Consider the following 19,657-nt stretch of genomic DNA (forward strand, 5'->3'; position numbering starts at 1 on the left):
ACACAAATTAAGCACATGAAAATTCAGTGGTGCCTGCCTGGGTTTGAACCCGAAATCATCGGCTAAGATGCATGCGTTCTAACCACTGGGCCATCTCGGTTCGAATGGTAGAAGGATTAGCAATTAACAAATCTCACTACATATTGTATGCGAGAAACAGTTCTTGATTAATATATTTTGATTAACTATTACATTACTTATATCCACATAAATTGTACTTCTACTTATATTCCAAGACACATTTTTATCCATTATGAATTTAATAGATTATTTAAGATCTGTACCTACTCCTCCTACGGTTCGAATATGCTATAGACACTCCTCCTAATATACATGTATTTTATTTATGTGTCCCGTATGCGTTTGTATTTTGTAACATTGTCCGCATTGGGGTATTGGAAAGGTCTTTCGAATAATTACAATCATTTTACAAAATATGCATGATGTGTGAACATATAAATATTCGCTTGAAGAATCCGAGCGAAGGCTACTGTTATGTATATATTTCACTTGAAATTGCTTTATATTACAGTGAAATGAGAAACTAAATAATTTTTCATTAGCATTATTAATTACTAAGGACTCTCTTTTACCCTTTGAAATGAATTGCTACGGACCTTTATTCTTAAAGTGTGACCCATCACTTAATCAAACTCGAACTGACTTTAAAAAGGTTCACTTCACAGAATTATTTAGATTTTTAGCACGTTGAAATTAATAAAGCATATTAATATTCTATTTACCTCCTATAATAAGGCGCCCAGTTATCAGCTGTTCTACCGCTAACATATTTCCCTGTGCCTAACTTAATTTTAATATACATGTTTTGTGGTTGGTGTGTAATGTTCGTGTGTTGTTACGAATGGCTAAATCAAAGTCCAACTCACTTTAAATGTGTTTATTGAAACACATAAGACAACAATAGAATAGAAGGTGCAAGAATAGAAACGGTTACACAGGTCACAGTGTTAAACACAAGATAAGCACAAGGAGAAAAAGTTTATAGCACAGTGGATAGATAGAATACAGGATAGAACTATAAGCAAACTAATAACTAATATAGGTACAGTGCTACGTATACAACAAAAAATATATTATCTGAAATGCAAAATTGATCTAAGCTCAAAAAATTGCTATCACATGATGATCATTATTTAAAAAATAAATAAAAAATATATTGCACGGGTGGTTAACAAATGTTTTTCTTTTTTTTTTTTGTTTTTGTGGCTTTTGTTTATGCCAAGAAAGCACATATTATTTCGTCAATGTCACGTGCGATTGACAAATGTTATTACTCCGTTAGAGAATTTCTGACAGATAAAGCGTAAATCATAAATGACATTATAGTTTTTATGTACAATATATTCAGTGAAAATTTAATTACGATTGATTATTTAATTTTGTGATTTATACTGACATGACATTTGATTTAATGTAGTGTACGTAGTGACAATTATGAATACGATACGATACGATACGATGAATACATTTTAACTTAATTGAAATTATGGAATAAACATGCAATCCTTCTAGTTACGTAATTCTATAAATCTAAAATAATATTTGCATCTCCCTTTAGTGACTGGACATGTATTTGTATATGAAAATGTATTTTATCATGTTTTATGCAAATAAACTATTATTCAATTACTTTAATTATAAAATTACTAGGCGACCATCCCGGTTTTTTCTAGTTGAAATAAAAATTATATTTATTTCCCGATCGCAGCACCGCTTATTCATCCAATCCAATTTAAAGAGACCCACACTCAAAAATATACATCATAATCGGTCTAGCCGTTTAGGAGGAGTTTCGTTGGATACACAAATTTTATATATATATATATATAGATTTAAAAATGAAAATATTAGTATGATTATACTTAAAAATAATTCCTCTAAAATTATAGCTCCACGCTTGATACGCGCCAAAACATATATATATATATATATTAAACGTATATTAATTATATATATACTTACCCAATAATACGTGCTGATAAATTTTTGGAATATTACATTGTGACAAGGTTGTTCGAAACATACAGACTATTCAGTTTAATATAATAGTATAATTAGCAATATTCATTTTCTAAGGACATATACAAAAACAGATTCATTTTATTAACTATATATAATATAAATATATTGATATACATATGTTTACGTCATAATTTGGTCTATGAAGTTATGCATTTGCTTTTGAGTGCTTTGACTATTAAATACATATACTGTATATTAGTAATTAAACATTTTGATAAACAATATTCATAAGATTTATACTTCCAGGTCTCCTGCGTCTGCAGCAGTTATACCAGAGTCTTCAACCTGGGAAAGAGTCATTCCGGATTACGAATGTGAAACGAGTGTCTAATGCTACTGAAGTGGTCACATTTCTTAGCTCGCTCGAGATGTTGGATCGTTGGAGCAACAAATATGTTGTACTCGACTCGTGCACTAAACTAGCTAAAGATACACTAATTCAACACGTACGTGATGTGAGACTTGGCCGACGAAACTACCATTATTTCTTGAGTGGTTTGGTGAGTATCCCGACCAGTTATCGTTAAGGCAAACTATGGTATCTCCCAGCTATCTCGTACCCAGGTATAATGCTATAAATTGCGGTTGTTACTGCCTCGGTACGACTTTAATTTTTATAAATGAAGTTTGGTTATGGGCGGATAGCAATAAAATGACCATAAAGTGCATCGAGTATGACATTTAAAAAAACCTCCCTGATATAATGTTAAGCTTACAAATATTGTATTACACAAAAAATAATTCTCTTTTTCATCGTTTGTATATAAATATAATTATATTAAGACAAGTACATTAAGGACTCGAGGCGAGTTAAAATCATTGGGTGATTAGGCCGTGCGACTTTAAAACAGTTGTCCAGGTGTGTATTAGAAACACAATTTGCACTTGGCAAGTTTAATTAAGGTCGGTAAATTTACGCATTGTTTCAGGTGATGGATGATCATTGGGATAAAGAGGTAGCGGAGTTCGGTGCCATTAACATAACCGGTTTCCGAGTACTCGACCTTTCTAGGAAGATCGTCCAAAACTTTATTGATCAATGGCGACGCGAATCGATCTCGGTGAGTGATTGCGATTCAATTACACCATTTTTCGTTCAGAATCTTTGAAAAATGAACTGAAGGCAGACAAGTAAACTGATAGTCTGGTAGCGATGGTCACCTTTGCTGACTGACGATAGCACTAATATAATTACACTCATCATTTTGCCTGCACTAAGTCCTACCACCGATAACATAGAAACTGAACCAAAATGGTAAAATATCTCTGTATTCCCATATTTAATAGGTTAAATACATTTGCTCAGTAAGGTTTATAGGCACATTCATGTTAATAATTACAATATTGCGTACTATTGTACCGCACGTAGACTACATCAACCCTAAGGCTTAAGTAAATTCAAATACAAATAGTAGCACTACCGTTACTCGTACAAGTCTCAATAGAGTTTAATGTATTATTAACGATTTTATGATAACTTAATATTTATATATGAAGCAAAATATTAAATTGGTGTGGGAAACGTCTAATGGCGCGTCTTGGCAGTGAAACCGACTCGTACGCCGTGACGGCAAACGACATGACGTTCTGTTATAAAATCATGACAACTCCTCAAAAAAATAACGAAACTCATTTTTTATTTAATTTACTCCATATTAATTTAACTATGAATTATTTTGATGTGTCACATCTGTCGGATAACATATACAACATTTTTTTAAATCAAATTTAATTAAAGATAATATAATTACTTTTCTATTACCGATTTAAATGAATAGTATTATATCGAACGTTATCGCTGATACAGAATAAACACAATTAGTATTACAAGATGTACAAAACCCTTTACAAATGTGTATTAGATTTCAACGAACGATAGTAAAATCAATACAAACGGATAGACCCAAGGCTTCAATTAAGATCCCTTCCAGACGCGAAGAAGTTCATTGAGATTCATCTCGAAGGCAAGGGTCACTAAAAACAGGGGTGTAGGTTGCCATTACATATTTACGTGATTGTAATATCAAGTGAGAACAATTCTGGGGGGGCACGTTCCCAAATCATTATGAAATTCTAATTAAACATTCAGCTGGCGATCTGTGTAAATGTTCGCTTCTTGCCAATGATGATATGGTTTTTTCTTATATACTTTTTAATATGGTCTATTGGTACAAAGTTAATTCTGAATAAATATTTTGACCACTTTTATCGAATATTTTAAAGTTTTTTACATCAATACAATAAAAACAATAAAAATAATTCTTAAGTAACAAATATGTATTGTGGTAATTATCCAAATATAGTTACCGATTATTTTCATCTTTCAAATGTTATGTTATAAACATAAATCGTAATAAACAAATTAATATACAATTACGATTAAAACGGCACTGAAGTGGAACCGTAAGGTCAGCGTCAACTAAACAACTGTTCCGTTGTTTAATTGACGTTTTTTATTTTTTCTTTGTCTACACATATGTATATAAATACATGTGACTTTATTTTATGTGATTATTGATTTCACAATATGTTTCGATGAAGGTGCAAAGGATACGATTGTCGCTTTCTTAAAACAGACGAGCGTGTTCACCGGGCACTTTAGAATGTTGGTAAAAAACTTGGGCTAGAAATTTGTCGTCTCGTTGATAACATTGTTCGTAATGCGTTTTGTACTTTATAATAAAACACATAAACATAAACAGCCTGTAAATTTCTCACTGCTGGACTAAGGCCTCCTCTCCCTTTTTTTTGAGGAGAAGGTATGGAGCATATTCCACCACGCTGCTCCAATGCGGGTTGGTGGAATACACATGTGGCGGAATTTCGTTGAGATTAGACACATGCAGGTTTCCTCACGATGTTTTCCTTCACCGCCGAGCACGACATGAATTATAAACACAAATTAAGCACATCAAAATTCAGTGGTGCCTGCCTGGGTTTGAACCCGAAATCATCGGTTAAGATGCACGCGTTCTAACCACTGGGCCATCTCGGCACTTTATAATAACCTGTTTATTTTTGACATATATTATTTGATGTTTATTAACAGGCCCAAGCAGCTCTGATGTATGATGCAGTCCAAGTGCTCATCGATTCCATCCTTCGCCTGCTCCGCAAAAAGCCCGACTTCCTCCGTGGCACCATGAGGCGCAACGCTAATACAACTAACAGCAAAATCATCGATTGCAACCCCAACAATAAGATCGCCCCTTACGAATTCGGTGAAAGGATTTCCAGAATGATCAAACGGGTGCGTATTTTCAAGCGCGTAACAGTTTTTGTCTTATTAATAAACGTGAGGAGCATTATTTCAAGGTTTCCATTTTTTACGAATATTTATGCTTTAATAATTGCTTATTTATAAAAAAGGAAACTACTTACTTGAAAGTTATTATTTATAAATAGTAAAGCGTTTATTAGAGAGACAGAAATATGCTTCATTTCATTATAGGCATTGTTATTTCCAATGACTTTTAGATTTGAAAATATTATGCAGATTTATTATTTTTAAAGCAAATATAAAAATATGTGTTAATATAAAAATGTTTCTATACTTATTGTGAATAAGTATCAGAATTCATTTTCAGCATTGCATTTATATTTTTACATGGCGAAGTTATTCGATTTGATTTTACGTATTCTATCCTCGAGAGACATTTAAAATTCCGTATTGCTTATGCGAATGAATGATGCCAATTCATATATTCAATGACTGTGAGCGAATGCTTCATTACGCTTTCCAATCGATGTGTGCTATTTCAGAGTAAAAAAGTCGAATATACATTTTGTATTGTTCGACAGTTACGTACAAAATATATTTTATGGAAGACGAATCGGAAATGTACAACCTTTTCGTGATTTCATCGTAACTTGGATGGCTATTGCTATAAGAAATTCGAATCCAAAACGGCATTACGAAACGTTACGTTACGTGAGCTTCGTCGAGATGAAAATGACGCAACGCTAACGTTAGATTTCTCGCTTCCTTTGTCCTTCCTTTGTGAATGCGATGGGACATCTTATATTTCACCAGTTGCCACCAAGTAACAACATACCCCTGTCGGTTCCTTGTGTTATGTTATATCAAAGAATTGCGTTGTTGAATTATTCAAAAGACTAAAATATAATAATTAAAAAATATATACAGCGTTCATATTTAATTTATAATGAAAATGATATTTAAATTAAGAATTAGATTAAATTAAAAGTTTTTATTAGATTACATCAGAAGTAACGATTCTTCCAAAATATAATTCCAATTTCGAACGAAACTGAAACTGAAACTGAACCGTCAAAAGATGGCAAATGATATTTTACTTTCATACATTATTATATGTTAGAGCCGAAAATTTTATACGGTGAACAATTTTTTCTAAATCGATATCGGGGCGGCTTGTGAACCTGCAAGACAGAACAGAATCAAAAAAGAGGCTGCTTATTCACTTAATACATCGCAGTGTATCGCAATGTTGGTAGCTTTTATTAGTACAAACTTATGTCTAATCTTAAATTTAGGTTGTTGTATGCAACTACATAAATTTAAGTTGTTGTATGCAACAATCTATTATTATATTATAATTATTAATCAATATCTAATAACTAAAGATAAGATAGGTAGATTTAAAAAAAGTATAGGAAACTTAATAATCATTATAACACGATTTTATTCTAAATTTATTTACTCAAAAAGACTATCTTTTATGAAAGTGATATCGTAAAAATGTTTTTAAAATTTACACAGTATGTTACAAAATCATATGCCATTGTTGATAGCTTAGAGGAATAATAATATAAACATTTACTGAACACTACGATATTCTAAATTATAATAATATCATGGTATATTGCTATAAATCCAGTGATCAGTCAGCCTAATACTCGATTCAAATTACCAGGGGTTACACAGGTGTTGGGTATTGGTCCATTTTTTTATATAGAGTGCGCGGTTGTTTTCACAGTACGATTAATTAAGTTCGACCATGTGTAATTAGTTTTAGGCTAAATAATGGAACGGAATGGAAATAATGTCGATTCGTTTAGTAATTCAATGATACATCATCGTTAGTTCGATTGCTTTACATAAACCGAACGTTATTGAAAAAGTTTACGTATTTTTTAAATTTTATTTTAATAGAACAAAATCACTACAATTTCATAATAAATTTGTATTTGTTCGTATTTGGCTATCAGAGATGAATATTATAATTTACATTTCCAATTATATCAACATAGATGTTGTCTCGAGGGAAACATTATAGATCGGCTTAAATGCTGTAAAGACGAGTAAGGCTATTATATAAGTAAGGAATTAGAAATGTTGAAGAAAGTAAAAAATATCTGATCATATTTAAAGCATGTAGATTTTGTATTATTTCCTACAGACGGAGATGGACGGCTTGACTGGTCTCATTCGATTCAACGAAGCAGGTCACCGACGTAACTTCACACTTCAAGTTGTGGAAATGACTGTGGACAGAGATTTGGTCAAGGTAGATTGAAGATTATTTTTTCAAATAGCTTAAATTCATCACAATTTAAATATATTAAAGTAACAGCCATTTTGATTTGATCCAACACGTCTCGTGTTTAATCAAAATCAAGAGTTTATCCTTTGCCGCCGAGATAAAGTTAACTTCACGAAATTAATTATAAACATAAACTATGCATAGGAAAATTTAGTACTACTTGCCTGGTTTAGAACTTAGTATTAAAACCGATGAAACACGTCTTGGAAAGCTTAGCCATATTCTTTTAATCCTTATAGGCCAGTCAATAAAGCCCGTTAAGGTCAAGTAATTAGTATCATTATGATTTTTTGATATGTGGTTTCGGACGTTAAAATAATAACAAATTAAAATTTTCAACCCTCTGGGATGAACGCTAGGGGGTTGAGAGGGTGAAAAGCGTTTTTGCTTATAACTTTGTGAAAAAGATTGTTAGATGTTTGAAAATTAGACAGAAGGTGTAAATAATTATAACTTACCTTGTATTAAAATTTCAACCTTTTTTTGTTTAGTGCAAAAAAAGTTATTAACAAAAAAGAAAGTTGATACTAATTACTTGACCTTCACGGGCTTTATTGACTGGCCTATTAGATTTAATTTCAAATAAAATTGGCATGAAAAATCGTATTTCCAGTGAATACATGAGAATAATCCTCTCAATGTCCATTTCCTTTTAAACACTTTACTTCTGTAAGCCCAGTATCACTAAGTATAGGATTGTGGTACAAATCTGATTCCACTGAAACCACAAACTGTTCCACACTGCACTCAGGGTAACACCTTAAAGCATTTCACGTCGTTATGTTTCACTTGAATATTGAAATTGGTGACTAAGCTATACCAGTTTACGTTTCTCCTTGTTCCATTGATATAATATTTAAATTAGATATTATAAAAATATTTAATTCAATGATAGTTCATTATGATATTATTGAAATTAATTTTACTTGGTGGTAGGGATTAGTGCAAGCCCGTCTGGGTAGGTACCAGCCACTCATCAGATATATTACCGCGAAACAACAGTACTCAGTATTGTTGTGTTCCAGTTTAAAGGGTGACTGAGTCAGTGTTACAGGCACAAGGGACATAACATCTTTGTTCCCAGGATTGGTGGTGCATTGGCGATGTAAGGAATGGTTAATATTTCTTAAAACGCCATTGTCTATATGCGGTGGTGACCACTTACCATCAGGTGCCCCGTATGCTTGTCCACCAACCTATACCATAAAAATAAAAATGTCATAATACAACCATTACTAAAAGTTTCTATTTTTTTTTATAAGTATTAAACGCCTCAATATAGTTACGATAAGGGAAGAAGTATCGATTTAGGTTAGGTTAGTTAAGTTAGATTTGACGACCTCCGTGGTCGAGTAGTGTGTACACCGGTTTTCATGGGTACGCTACTCTGAGGTCCCGGGTTCGATTCCCGGCCGAGTCGATGTAGAAAAAAAACATTATTTTTCTATGTTGTCTTGGGTCTGGGTGTTTGTGGTACCGTCGTTACTTCTGAATTTCCATAACACAAGTACTTTAGCTACTTACATTGAGATCAGAGATAGAGAGAGACAGATGTATGTGATGTTGTCCAATATTTATTTATTATTTAGTAGGTATCATATATAGGTTTATCCACTCGTAAAGGCGCGTCCCTCCTTGATAAATTACCGGCACGCATTAGTATGAGTGACGTTGTGAGTTACAAGATGTCTTAGTGTGCGTGAGACGACTATCATAAGAGTCAACGCAGCAGAACATGGTAAAAACTTAGAGGAGCAAATCATCGTGATTGAATAATAAATGTTATATACAAACTTTGATCGTTAACATACATTATATAGATATACTTAGAAAATAATAATATGTCTATCTGAATAAGTAATAACACTAAAACTATTACATTTTCTTACTGGTATGTTTTCCATATTATTTAGATTGGAACCTGGTATGACAACAAGGGGCTGATCCCCATTTCTAGTAAACTACCTGGTTTGAAGGAGCTTGGACATTACGATCGTAATAAGACGTACATTGTGGCGACGATCATCGAAGAACCTTACATCTCACGCAATACCGACTATGATAACGATAATTCGCAATTCAAGGGATTCTGTGTAGACCTCACCTACCTTGTGCTGGAGAAGTTGGAGATTACGTGTAAGTATGACCATGTTAATGCTGATTCCTAATAAAAAAAATTATAAGTCCAAAAACAACGTAACTAAAATTAACTATGATTAATAAACAATGAGTTTTTTTTTTTAAAGTATATTTAATATAAATATGATGTTTCGCCATAAGTTTCCTTATAGACATTCAATATTAATAGTTTGTTGTAATATTTTAAATGTAGCTCTTATTGATCCTTCGATCGTAGATGGGAAAATTTATATTTGCGTTAAATTGTTCATAGTTAGTACTAGTTGCGATCTTCAGTATATATATTACCGTAAAATTCTAAATAACGTTAGACTATAATCGCGCAATTGTACAATGTCGAAAGATTGTGAACGGTTATTCAACTTACAATAAAACATATACAATTTCGATTATTCATAATATTTCGGTTAGGTTAGGTTAGATCAGAGTTTGTATCCCCTCTAGGTGTTGTAACGGTAGCATGCGTAAGCGATCCCGTGGCGCCCGCCGAAAGACGGAGAGGGTACCGCTAGTTTTTTAGTTCCGGGGCGCACTCGGCATCCAGGGCACCGGCGCGTCCCACATACCCCCACTTCCATCCGTGGGGTACGTAAGTTTTTCCAGCGAGAAAAAAAACATTGTCAGAGTTTATATAATTTAACTGCTATTGACTTCGATAGATTATAATCTACCGAAAAGAGATGCGTTAAATTGTAATCGGTATGTTAAGGTTCACAATCTTTCGATGGTTCACAGTCTCGCGAGATAGATTACAATCTAACGGTATTTACAATTTTACGGTGACATATACATATATCGCAGGCATACATATATCAAGATATAATATATGCCATATTACCAAAGTATTAGCCGTCTTGAAAACGACTTATTAAATTTTATTTTAAATGGATATGACAACCTATATCCAAGTAAACTTTGTTGTCACACTATTTTTAAATATACACTTCTGCTTGTCATACAGTTGAAATACGACTTGTAAAGGACAATAATTATGGTAACGAGAATCCGAAGATGATTGGAGGTTGGGATGGCCTGGTTGGAGAGCTCGTACGAAAGGTAAACCTTTTAAAACTGATTTTATTATTAGAACAACCAGAGTGACGCGGATCATCAAAGTGAACGAACGACGTGTCTTTTCTTAATTCATAAAATTTTAATTAATAATCAAAATGACAGCACTTTTGCGGTATATTTGTATTTCCTTTTAATTTTGTATTCGCTTTTATCGCTTCACTATAACTTTCAGCGCGCTCCATCTTTTGTTTTATAATATGAATTTTTAATCTTAAAATAAAACAAAAATATTTATTGAAATATAACAAACTCTTACCAAATATCAACGACAGGAATACAATAAATGTAAGTTTGATCGTAACTTTCACACATACAAGTTCCAAAATCAAATTTATTTTCGATATATTACGATATAGCCTTTGAATGTCGATATTTTATATTCGCATACACGGTATATGTACTAGACAGTATGTGTGTTAAAGGCTTCCAATTTTATAGGATCTCACGTAGCGTAAATCTTCAGCACCATTTCTTTATCGTCCATATCTATAAGTTACATACCTCATACGTAATGCTCTTGAAAAAATATCTTCGAGCACCGTTATTAGCGCTCGCGGCATCTCCTCCCACGGCTTTATCGAAATATTTTGTATCAAGATATATCAGTATTTAAATGTTTCATAACTTTTTTTTTTTTTTTTTCTTATTTACGACGCAAATGAAGGTTTACGGGGCTACATACTATTTAGTCGATATGACAAAAATTATCCGAATATAAAAAAATATATTTGGCTTACTTAAATTCTTATTTTTATGTAAAGATGTACCTAGGACATCAATAGTTTTAAAGTCATCTTTAATATCAAATGTAATTTGAAAATAGTTTCCAAGTAACAAAAGAAACGTCGCCGTTCCGAATGTTCTGGAACATGTCAAATTCGAAAGCTTACTAAAACCATCCATAAGCAATGACCTCCAATCCATTAGTATTGAAATGCTAAACAGTATTACAGAGAGCGGTGGCTTAAGTTTTTACAAGAATTGAATTTGCATGAATTTACGAAACTACTTCACAAAGACTTCGGAACTGCTATTCATAATCTTTGAACTAATATAAAGGAGTGTATACATAAAAGATATTTGCTAAAACTATATTAAAGATGTGTGGCCATAAGTTTCCTTATGGACATTCAATATGAATATTTTGCAGTAATATTTTGAATATAGCCTTAATAATTTCTTCCAGTCAAATTATTTTTTGTATGTTGTTTATTTATTAAATATACAAATAGGGGTTAGGCTTATATTTGAAGTAATCAGATATAGCATATTTTACGGCTCTCACCTCATTTTATGTTAGAAAATATAACAATTTTATAAAAGAATGTGTTTTAATATTATATTTGGTGTGATATTTTTTTATTTTGTTGATTTTTCGACTTGAACAGTTTATCGAACTTAAAACACTAAATCACACGCTAAATTTTAGACGTTACAAGTAAACAGTTTAAATTAATAAACTTTCTAAGATAAAGATAAACTATAAAATAATACCGTCTATTGAACGATATATTTGTCGAGACATCGCTCTTTTCCGAAATGATATCGGAGCTACGTCATAATGTTTTACATATCTAGTGTCTAGAACAGCAACGAATGTCAAATATACCACAAAGACGGTCTAGAAGTGTGTCACTGAATATCGCTACGAAAATTTCCATAAGAGCGCTTTCAGATTTGCTATTTGCGCTATCTCCAATCGATGGGCAACTGTGAGGACTTGGGCCTTTTTATTTGGATAAAACGACTTCTTATATTGTCGTTTGACGCAAGAGCCTTTATTGCGTGTTAGATATTAATATCTGAAGGATATTTGAGTTCCTCTCGTTTTATACACGAGCGAGTACAAAGCAACGTGTTACGTCTACACGGTGTTACCTTGTTTGAGTTGTATTACAACATGTACTTTTAAGGTTTACTTTATTTGATAAGAGGAACGCGTAGGTAGTGTAATATAGAAAATACATACTGCTTTGGTAAATGTGATACAGCATTGTCGCAATACCAATAACTAAGTTTAATAATAATAATAATAGTATGGGCTAAGTTTACACACTTTTTTGTGGAATCCTATTTATTTTAATATAGAGGAAATACGTAGAATATGTACTGTGTGTGTGTATATTTTTGAATATCAGAAATAATATGGATATGAAAACTACTGTTATTAATAAACTCATTCAAAGTTCAGTGCGTCTGTCCTTTGAATGAGTTTAAGAATAAAAGATAACACAAAATTTAATGATTTAATAAAAAGTATTAATTTATCGTAGTAAAGGAATTACGTAGAATGTTAATTTTAAATTGCAATTCTAAGAAAATTATGCAACACATGAAAATCTTTAATTAATTCTTATATTCTCAGGATCGATACAGTTCTCTTTGGCAACATCGCTTTGAGTACCTATGCATTCGTATTCTTACAGTTTTTTAAATAATAAAATGTTGTCTTAGCACGTTAGATGATCTAATATATCTGATAGTCGACACAAGCTGCAGACAATGGGACTGTAAGTACAAAGTGTGACGTATAAGATGTCTCTTGTGCCAGTAACATCAATAACCCGCTTACTTTACAAGCTGGAAAAATCAATACAAAGAATAAATGAAATGAAACACTCAAGTTATGTTAATAAATTATTTCTCAATTATCTAGGAGGTGGATTTGGTAATAGCACCATTGACCGTAAACGTAGAACGAGAACAAATCATTGACTTCAGCAAGCCCTTCTTATCGTTTGATGTGAAAACCGAGAAGAATCCTTCGTCAGACATGGCAACTATTTTTAGCTTCCTTCGTCCCTTGTCTAGGGAAATATGGGTAAGATACAACAAACTTTTATAATTTTTCATCTATTACATTTACAAATTAAATTCAAATATATTTAATATTATAATAATTAATTATATTATATCGATACGGAACCATATGATGGTATTCGATACGTACTTGTCGGTGTCCATAGGATACAATTTTTCCAATTGTTGTTAGTACTTGAGTAAAGATTTCTGGCATAGTTCGTTCAACATAAAAATAAGTGTGATTCGAATCGAATAATTGTTTTCAAACAAAATGCACTGGCATTGCTATGAGTGCCGGGCGTTAAGCTGGTTATAAATATGAATTAGTATTGATCCAGTTGTAGTTATCAATATTTACTTACCGTTCTCTGATTCGAGTACGATTGATTTTGACGACCCCATTTGATTTTTTCATGAAACTAAAAATATTTATCTTTGAAGCTGTATCTTATGCTGATATTGTGTTTTTAGCTCTGCGTCCTTGGCAGCATTTTTAGCGTCAGCGTCTGTCTGTTTGTTGTATCGAGGTTTTCACCGAATGAATGGCGTGTCATGTCTTATACCGACTCTCATACAACCGAGAACAACGAAATTGCAACAACTAGGGTAACTAAAAACTTTATATTTTTATAATATGTTCGTTCCAATATATCTGTCTAGAATAATAGATCGTAGAAATCTGTGAGATTGTAAAATCATTAACGCAATTAATCAAGTACATATACTATTAAAATGAAAATATAAGTAAGATTAATGAATAAATAAAACCGCAGGTTCAATCATGATATAACAGGCTATTTCGTAGAATTATTAGTCAGAATTTTAAATACTTAGCTTGAAACCAAAAGGAAGTGTAAATGATAACAGTAGATAAATTGTTATAATTAGTTAATTCTACTGACATTTTTTTTTTCTTAACTGTTATTTTTAAATGGAATCGTCAAGCTATTGAAACGTACATATAAATTATGCATACATCGTCTTCTTTTTAAATACATCAAAAGCCTTTATCTAGAAGTTAAACATCTTTACTGACGCTTACCCCTTTTCTTCACGAATGAAATTTTAATTAAGGCTCTTTAAACACTAAAACTCTACTTAATTATACTCTTCTTGAGACTTTATAGAAGATTTTTGCTCTTTTTAAAATCCATATAACAAAAAAACGGTTCGTTTCTATATCATTCAATTAAATATTCGGTTTTAATATTATCTCGAGATCGCTTTAAATACAGTCAGCCTGTATATTGGCTGCTGTACGTCATTTTCTTCTAAACTCTGATCCTTATTAGCGACACTCTCGGCTGGCGCAGTAATACAGAGTGTGATAATTTATTTCTGAAATTACCGGTACCAATAGCTGTGAAAGATTATTTAAAAAAAAATTGAATTATGTTTATCTTGTTTGTTTTTTTCGCTATTTCTTGCAGTTGCAGTTTTAGCCCATGGAAGGTTAGCTTGATAAATTCAACCCATATTTTCAGATAATTTAATAACTAAAATTTAAACGAAAAGTTTCATAACAATGTATATGTATTAGATGTTTCCTGTCTCGCTTTATCCACGTTATGGTTAAATCCTTTGACGATTTCTTATTCAAAACGTCTTGGATGTTTCAGACTACGGTCGTAAATGAATTCAGCTTTTGGAATTCTCTATGGTTTTCGCTTGGCTCCTTTATGCAACAGGGTAGCGACATTACCCCGAGGTCAGTGTATATTTTAGTATTTAATTGTACGAAATATATTATTATTGATTTGGGTACAAGTATTATTGAAAATTTTGTTTCTTGATTCATGAATTCTTTTGCCTTTTTAGGTCTCTGTCTGGGAGGATCGTTAGTGTGGTTTGGTGTTTCTTTGCACTGATTCTAATCTCAATTTATACCGCTAATATGGCTTCTTATCTGACTATGACTCGCATTAATGAGCCTCTTCACACCTATACAAGAGTGACAACATGCCCGGCGGTAAGATTACTAAAATCGAGATCTTTAAGCTGTATAAAAAAGTCCCTCGACAACTATACTATTTCATTTTACAGGATTATATTAAACGACCACCAAAATCAACCACTCAAGTCCAAGAAGACTTATGGATGGGATTCATATCTACAGATTCTTTTCTGGGGAGTGATGAAGTTAAGAAGCCATGTGAAATGCTGGTCTCCGTTACCCAATCTGGAGTCAAGGATTTTGCTATTGCTTTTCCGAAAGGATCTAAACTACGGTAGGCAATATTCGCTATACAGTTGCATAGCGAATTTTCTGAGCGAATATCTAAATTGCTTGTGATTGTTGCGACGCATTGCGACTTATATGATAACACTTGCGTATTTAATGTTTTACATATGTATTCTAAAGCATCTCTTTCTAGGGATGGAGTGAATTTGGCTCTACAGGCTCTTAGGAATGAGGGGGAACTGCAACAACTCGTGCGCAAATGGTTTATCGATGCTAAGTGTTCTATTGATAGTCAGGTAACAAGATACACTAATGAAAAAACATATTTTCGTGTATGTTTGGTTCTTTTTTTTAAAAAAAATATTCTTTTCAAGGTCCACGGTAAAGAGTTAACATTAACTCAAGTGGCTGGACTATTTTATATTTTAATAGGAGGCTTGGGCTTGGCACTTGGCGTGGCTTTACTCGAATTCATCAGGCACGGTAGAAATGCGGCTGCTCGAGCGAATATATCCCTGCGAAATGCCCTTAGAGCCAAGCCAGCTGGTAATGTTGGCGTAAATAATATTAGTCCAGTACACGAACCTCCAGAAGAACTTGATCAGGAACAACTTGAGTGGAATAATGCTTCTTACACTGGGGTAAGCATTCGAAACAATTAACTGCTAATTATTTATTTAAACGCCGCATGGATCTTGAATTATAGTTAAATAAAATTTCACTGAAATCGATCGAGTAGATATGATTGAATACTAAATTTAAATAACTCCCTTATTATTAAAATTGCAAATATATCACATCGCTTAAAAATATATTAAAACGTAACTTCACTTAAAAATCATTTTTATTTGAAATTATTATTAATAATTATTTTATAAATTGCACTCCTTCCTTTATGGCTTGTTATTTTAGTTGGACACACATTATCTAATACTGCTAATATTAAAAGATTTATTAAAATTCTCGCACTCTTTTAGATCAAAAATGACATTAAAATTAAAGCACACTTAGTATAACTCGAAATTCGACGTACTAATGGCTTGTATTGGAACATCTTGAAACTTATTGTAACTTTATAAAAAAATAATGTTTACTAGCGTTTATTATCTTGTAAAGAACTAATATGATAATATAATAATTAGGAATACTAATTTACTTTCATTTGACATGTTTTTCGTATATTTTTTTTTATTCATAATTTAATTCTGTTCAATTATTTCTACGATCTAAAATGGTGCGATATATTTTATATATTTCGTAGTATATGTATATATATAGCCTTGCAATATTGTAATCTTGGAAATTCTTCAACCTGGTCTCTTTCTTCTATCTTTTATTAAATTCATTTATATCATTTAGTACAAGATTTTATTTATCTCAAAGAATTGAAAGATCCAAGATTTAATATAAGACTTATATTACGCACATAACGATAAAAGCAGTACACATTTAAATTACAAAGCATTCAAAGCTTATCGAAGTTTTAATTATAAAAAGAACAATTCTTACATAACGATATTCAAAATAAATCAAAGTTATTTATCAGGCGTATAATCATTTGATTTTTTTGTGTTCTTTATTTAATATACTATAATTGGGTCGCTTTATTTCTCCATAACTAACCGTCAAAGGCTTGCAAGTACTGGACGTATGGATAACTTGCCGATAGTTGCCTGCTATACAGACTGATATTAATTATGGTTACATATCAGTACACTGCAACTGTCGGTTGCTGTCAGTTAGTAATCAATTCGTAATACATTTGAAATTAGTACCATTGTTAGTGCACCTGACGTCTGTCAATCGGTCAAGACTGAACGGCTAGAATAAACAGTTGATATACAGTTATAACAACGTAACTTAATTGAGCACTAATTTATAATATTTATTGTGATTTGATATAATTATATAGTTTAAAATAACACTTAATATACAATGGTAATATCTCAACATCTACACCGCTACAAAGTTGTATCGTTCATTCGATCACTGACCTGTCACTGACGCAGTCTCGCAGCGTCCAGACAATAGCAAGATAGTGTCGGTTATTGTCGGTAACCAATCCGTTTGCATTTTAACAATTATTACGAGAAAGCTTTCTTCCTAGTACTTGCGTTGCTAACAGTTAGATCTTCCATTTGTGGTTGGAAGTAAACGTCAGTTGTCGATACTACTAAGTAGTTGTCATCAGTTAGTAAACGATTCATAACATCTTATCGGTTGTAAATGATGGTGGCCAATGGATATTGTCGATTGATATCAAACCATAATCGATCTTACTGATCGATTACAGTAAAATATCTAACTCGTAACAAAATAGTAGATATAGTTTGTAATTACTAGTGTTTTTTATAGACAGTTTGTCGTAAGTAAGTCATCAGTGGTATTATTATTGGATTTGACAATATAATTGCAAATAGATTATTTTATTCTTAAAACGATAATTTTACACTAGTATCCTGATTCCGATTGTTCTCTTTGATGACATAAATGGTATCAAATTACCCGATTTTGCTATTCTAAGTTATTTCTATTTTTGTTATTGTTATGTAAGAAATGTCTTGAATAAGCTATTGATTTTATTTTGATCATCTATATTTTTATTATTTTATTCATTAACAATATCATCTACTAAAATATTACTTAACAGATTTTAACATTGGAATTACTCAAAGCTCAAACGACATAACTTCTCAACCAAGGCATGTATTTTCATTCATTTTGAAATATCAATGTGTTCAAAGCGATGTTACCTAACGTGTCAGTCTCTTGAATACCTGTCACATTGTATCAATGAAATAAATGTTGTTTCAAATCTGTGCGACGTATTTCTATAAAATGTGACTAACTTATCATAATCCTATTCGCAGGTAACACGACTTTAAATACATTGTATTATCACTCCCCATCAAAATTAGGTGCTATAGACAAGACCAACTATGTTAAGTAGAAGTATCATATCAATTATCGTAGAAATATGCTCTCCAGTATTACACCTCGTCTAGTCAGGCTGCAGGTCAGGAAGAGACTTCGTTGCATGCCAGTTTCACACCAGTCTGATCCGCAACCCGGGGCGGCACCTCGCGTCGCGCGTCCCAAGCTCGTCGGTTGTCGAGTCCAATTGATTTGTACCAGCTGTAAATACAGCTGATCACGATCTACATATCCTTTTATCATTTTCGTATTTTATTTCTATTATTTTTTTTTTTTAATTCTACAACAACTTTTCGTATGATTTAATTTTTATAATATTATGACCCCTTGCTTAAATTAATTGATGCTTTCAAATGTTTCTTGTTTAATTTTGTTTATTTTTTACACATTGTATCCTTATTAAATTCTATCCTTATTATCTCGTGATTTAATAATAAAATAAATATTTAAATTCGAACCCGAACCGATTTATGATTAATGATGATACCGGCTTTGATTACGGATTATTGTCGAACCGTGGATTTATGAAACAGGACTGGATTGAAAATGGATCTATCTTTAATCAAACATATAATCGTAATATTGTATCGATGTCTCACTTTAAATGTTAAGAATAGATATTCACTTACATTCCAAATCATCGGATCTTACCGAGTAGATATTATCAGGGTCTTTTAAAATTACGTGTTTAGTGTTAAACTTCAATTATTCAAAATATATGTGTATATTTCCGTAATTGTAACTGTTCAAGTAAGGGTTAAGCAAAATTAATTGTCAAGATAATTTGTTATTGACTTGTTTTAATAGTAACGTCAGCAATGTTCTTCTGTTGTATTTTGAAATAGATAATTTTTTAACCGCTTCTCGACTTCTTTAGTGCCCGATGTATTGATCGGGGACCTGATATATTATTATATAACTTGTTACTGTTTTTATCGGAATAAAAAAAATATATATT

The 19,657-nt window shown here is 32.0% G+C and overlaps 1 protein-coding gene across 1 annotated transcript in view; it reads left to right on the forward strand.

Moving 5' to 3' along the window:
* LOC113403864 (glutamate receptor 1-like) overlaps positions 1-18,914 on the forward strand; it is a 229,725-nt gene extending 210,811 nt beyond the window's left edge. Inside the window, exons 6-19 of the mRNA XM_026644486.2 lie at positions 2,290-2,543; positions 2,973-3,104; positions 5,093-5,293; positions 7,425-7,532; positions 9,482-9,704; positions 10,669-10,763; positions 13,438-13,602; positions 14,055-14,189; positions 15,203-15,291; positions 15,402-15,552; positions 15,627-15,811; positions 15,959-16,061; positions 16,140-16,406; positions 18,754-18,914. Of these exons, the coding sequence (XP_026500271.1) occupies positions 2,290-2,543; positions 2,973-3,104; positions 5,093-5,293; positions 7,425-7,532; positions 9,482-9,704; positions 10,669-10,763; positions 13,438-13,602; positions 14,055-14,189; positions 15,203-15,291; positions 15,402-15,552; positions 15,627-15,811; positions 15,959-16,061; positions 16,140-16,406; positions 18,754-18,825 (2,180 nt within the window). The 3' untranslated portion in view covers positions 18,826-18,914. The remainder of the gene's footprint in view (positions 1-2,289; positions 2,544-2,972; positions 3,105-5,092; positions 5,294-7,424; positions 7,533-9,481; positions 9,705-10,668; positions 10,764-13,437; positions 13,603-14,054; positions 14,190-15,202; positions 15,292-15,401; positions 15,553-15,626; positions 15,812-15,958; positions 16,062-16,139; positions 16,407-18,753) is intronic.
* Positions 18,915-19,657: the final 743 nt, after the last annotated feature.

The sequence above is a fragment of the Vanessa tameamea genome, chromosome Z (genome assembly GCF_037043105.1).
Source record: "Vanessa tameamea isolate UH-Manoa-2023 chromosome Z, ilVanTame1 primary haplotype, whole genome shotgun sequence".
In the NCBI taxonomy this organism is placed as follows: Eukaryota; Metazoa; Arthropoda; class Insecta; order Lepidoptera; family Nymphalidae; genus Vanessa; species Vanessa tameamea.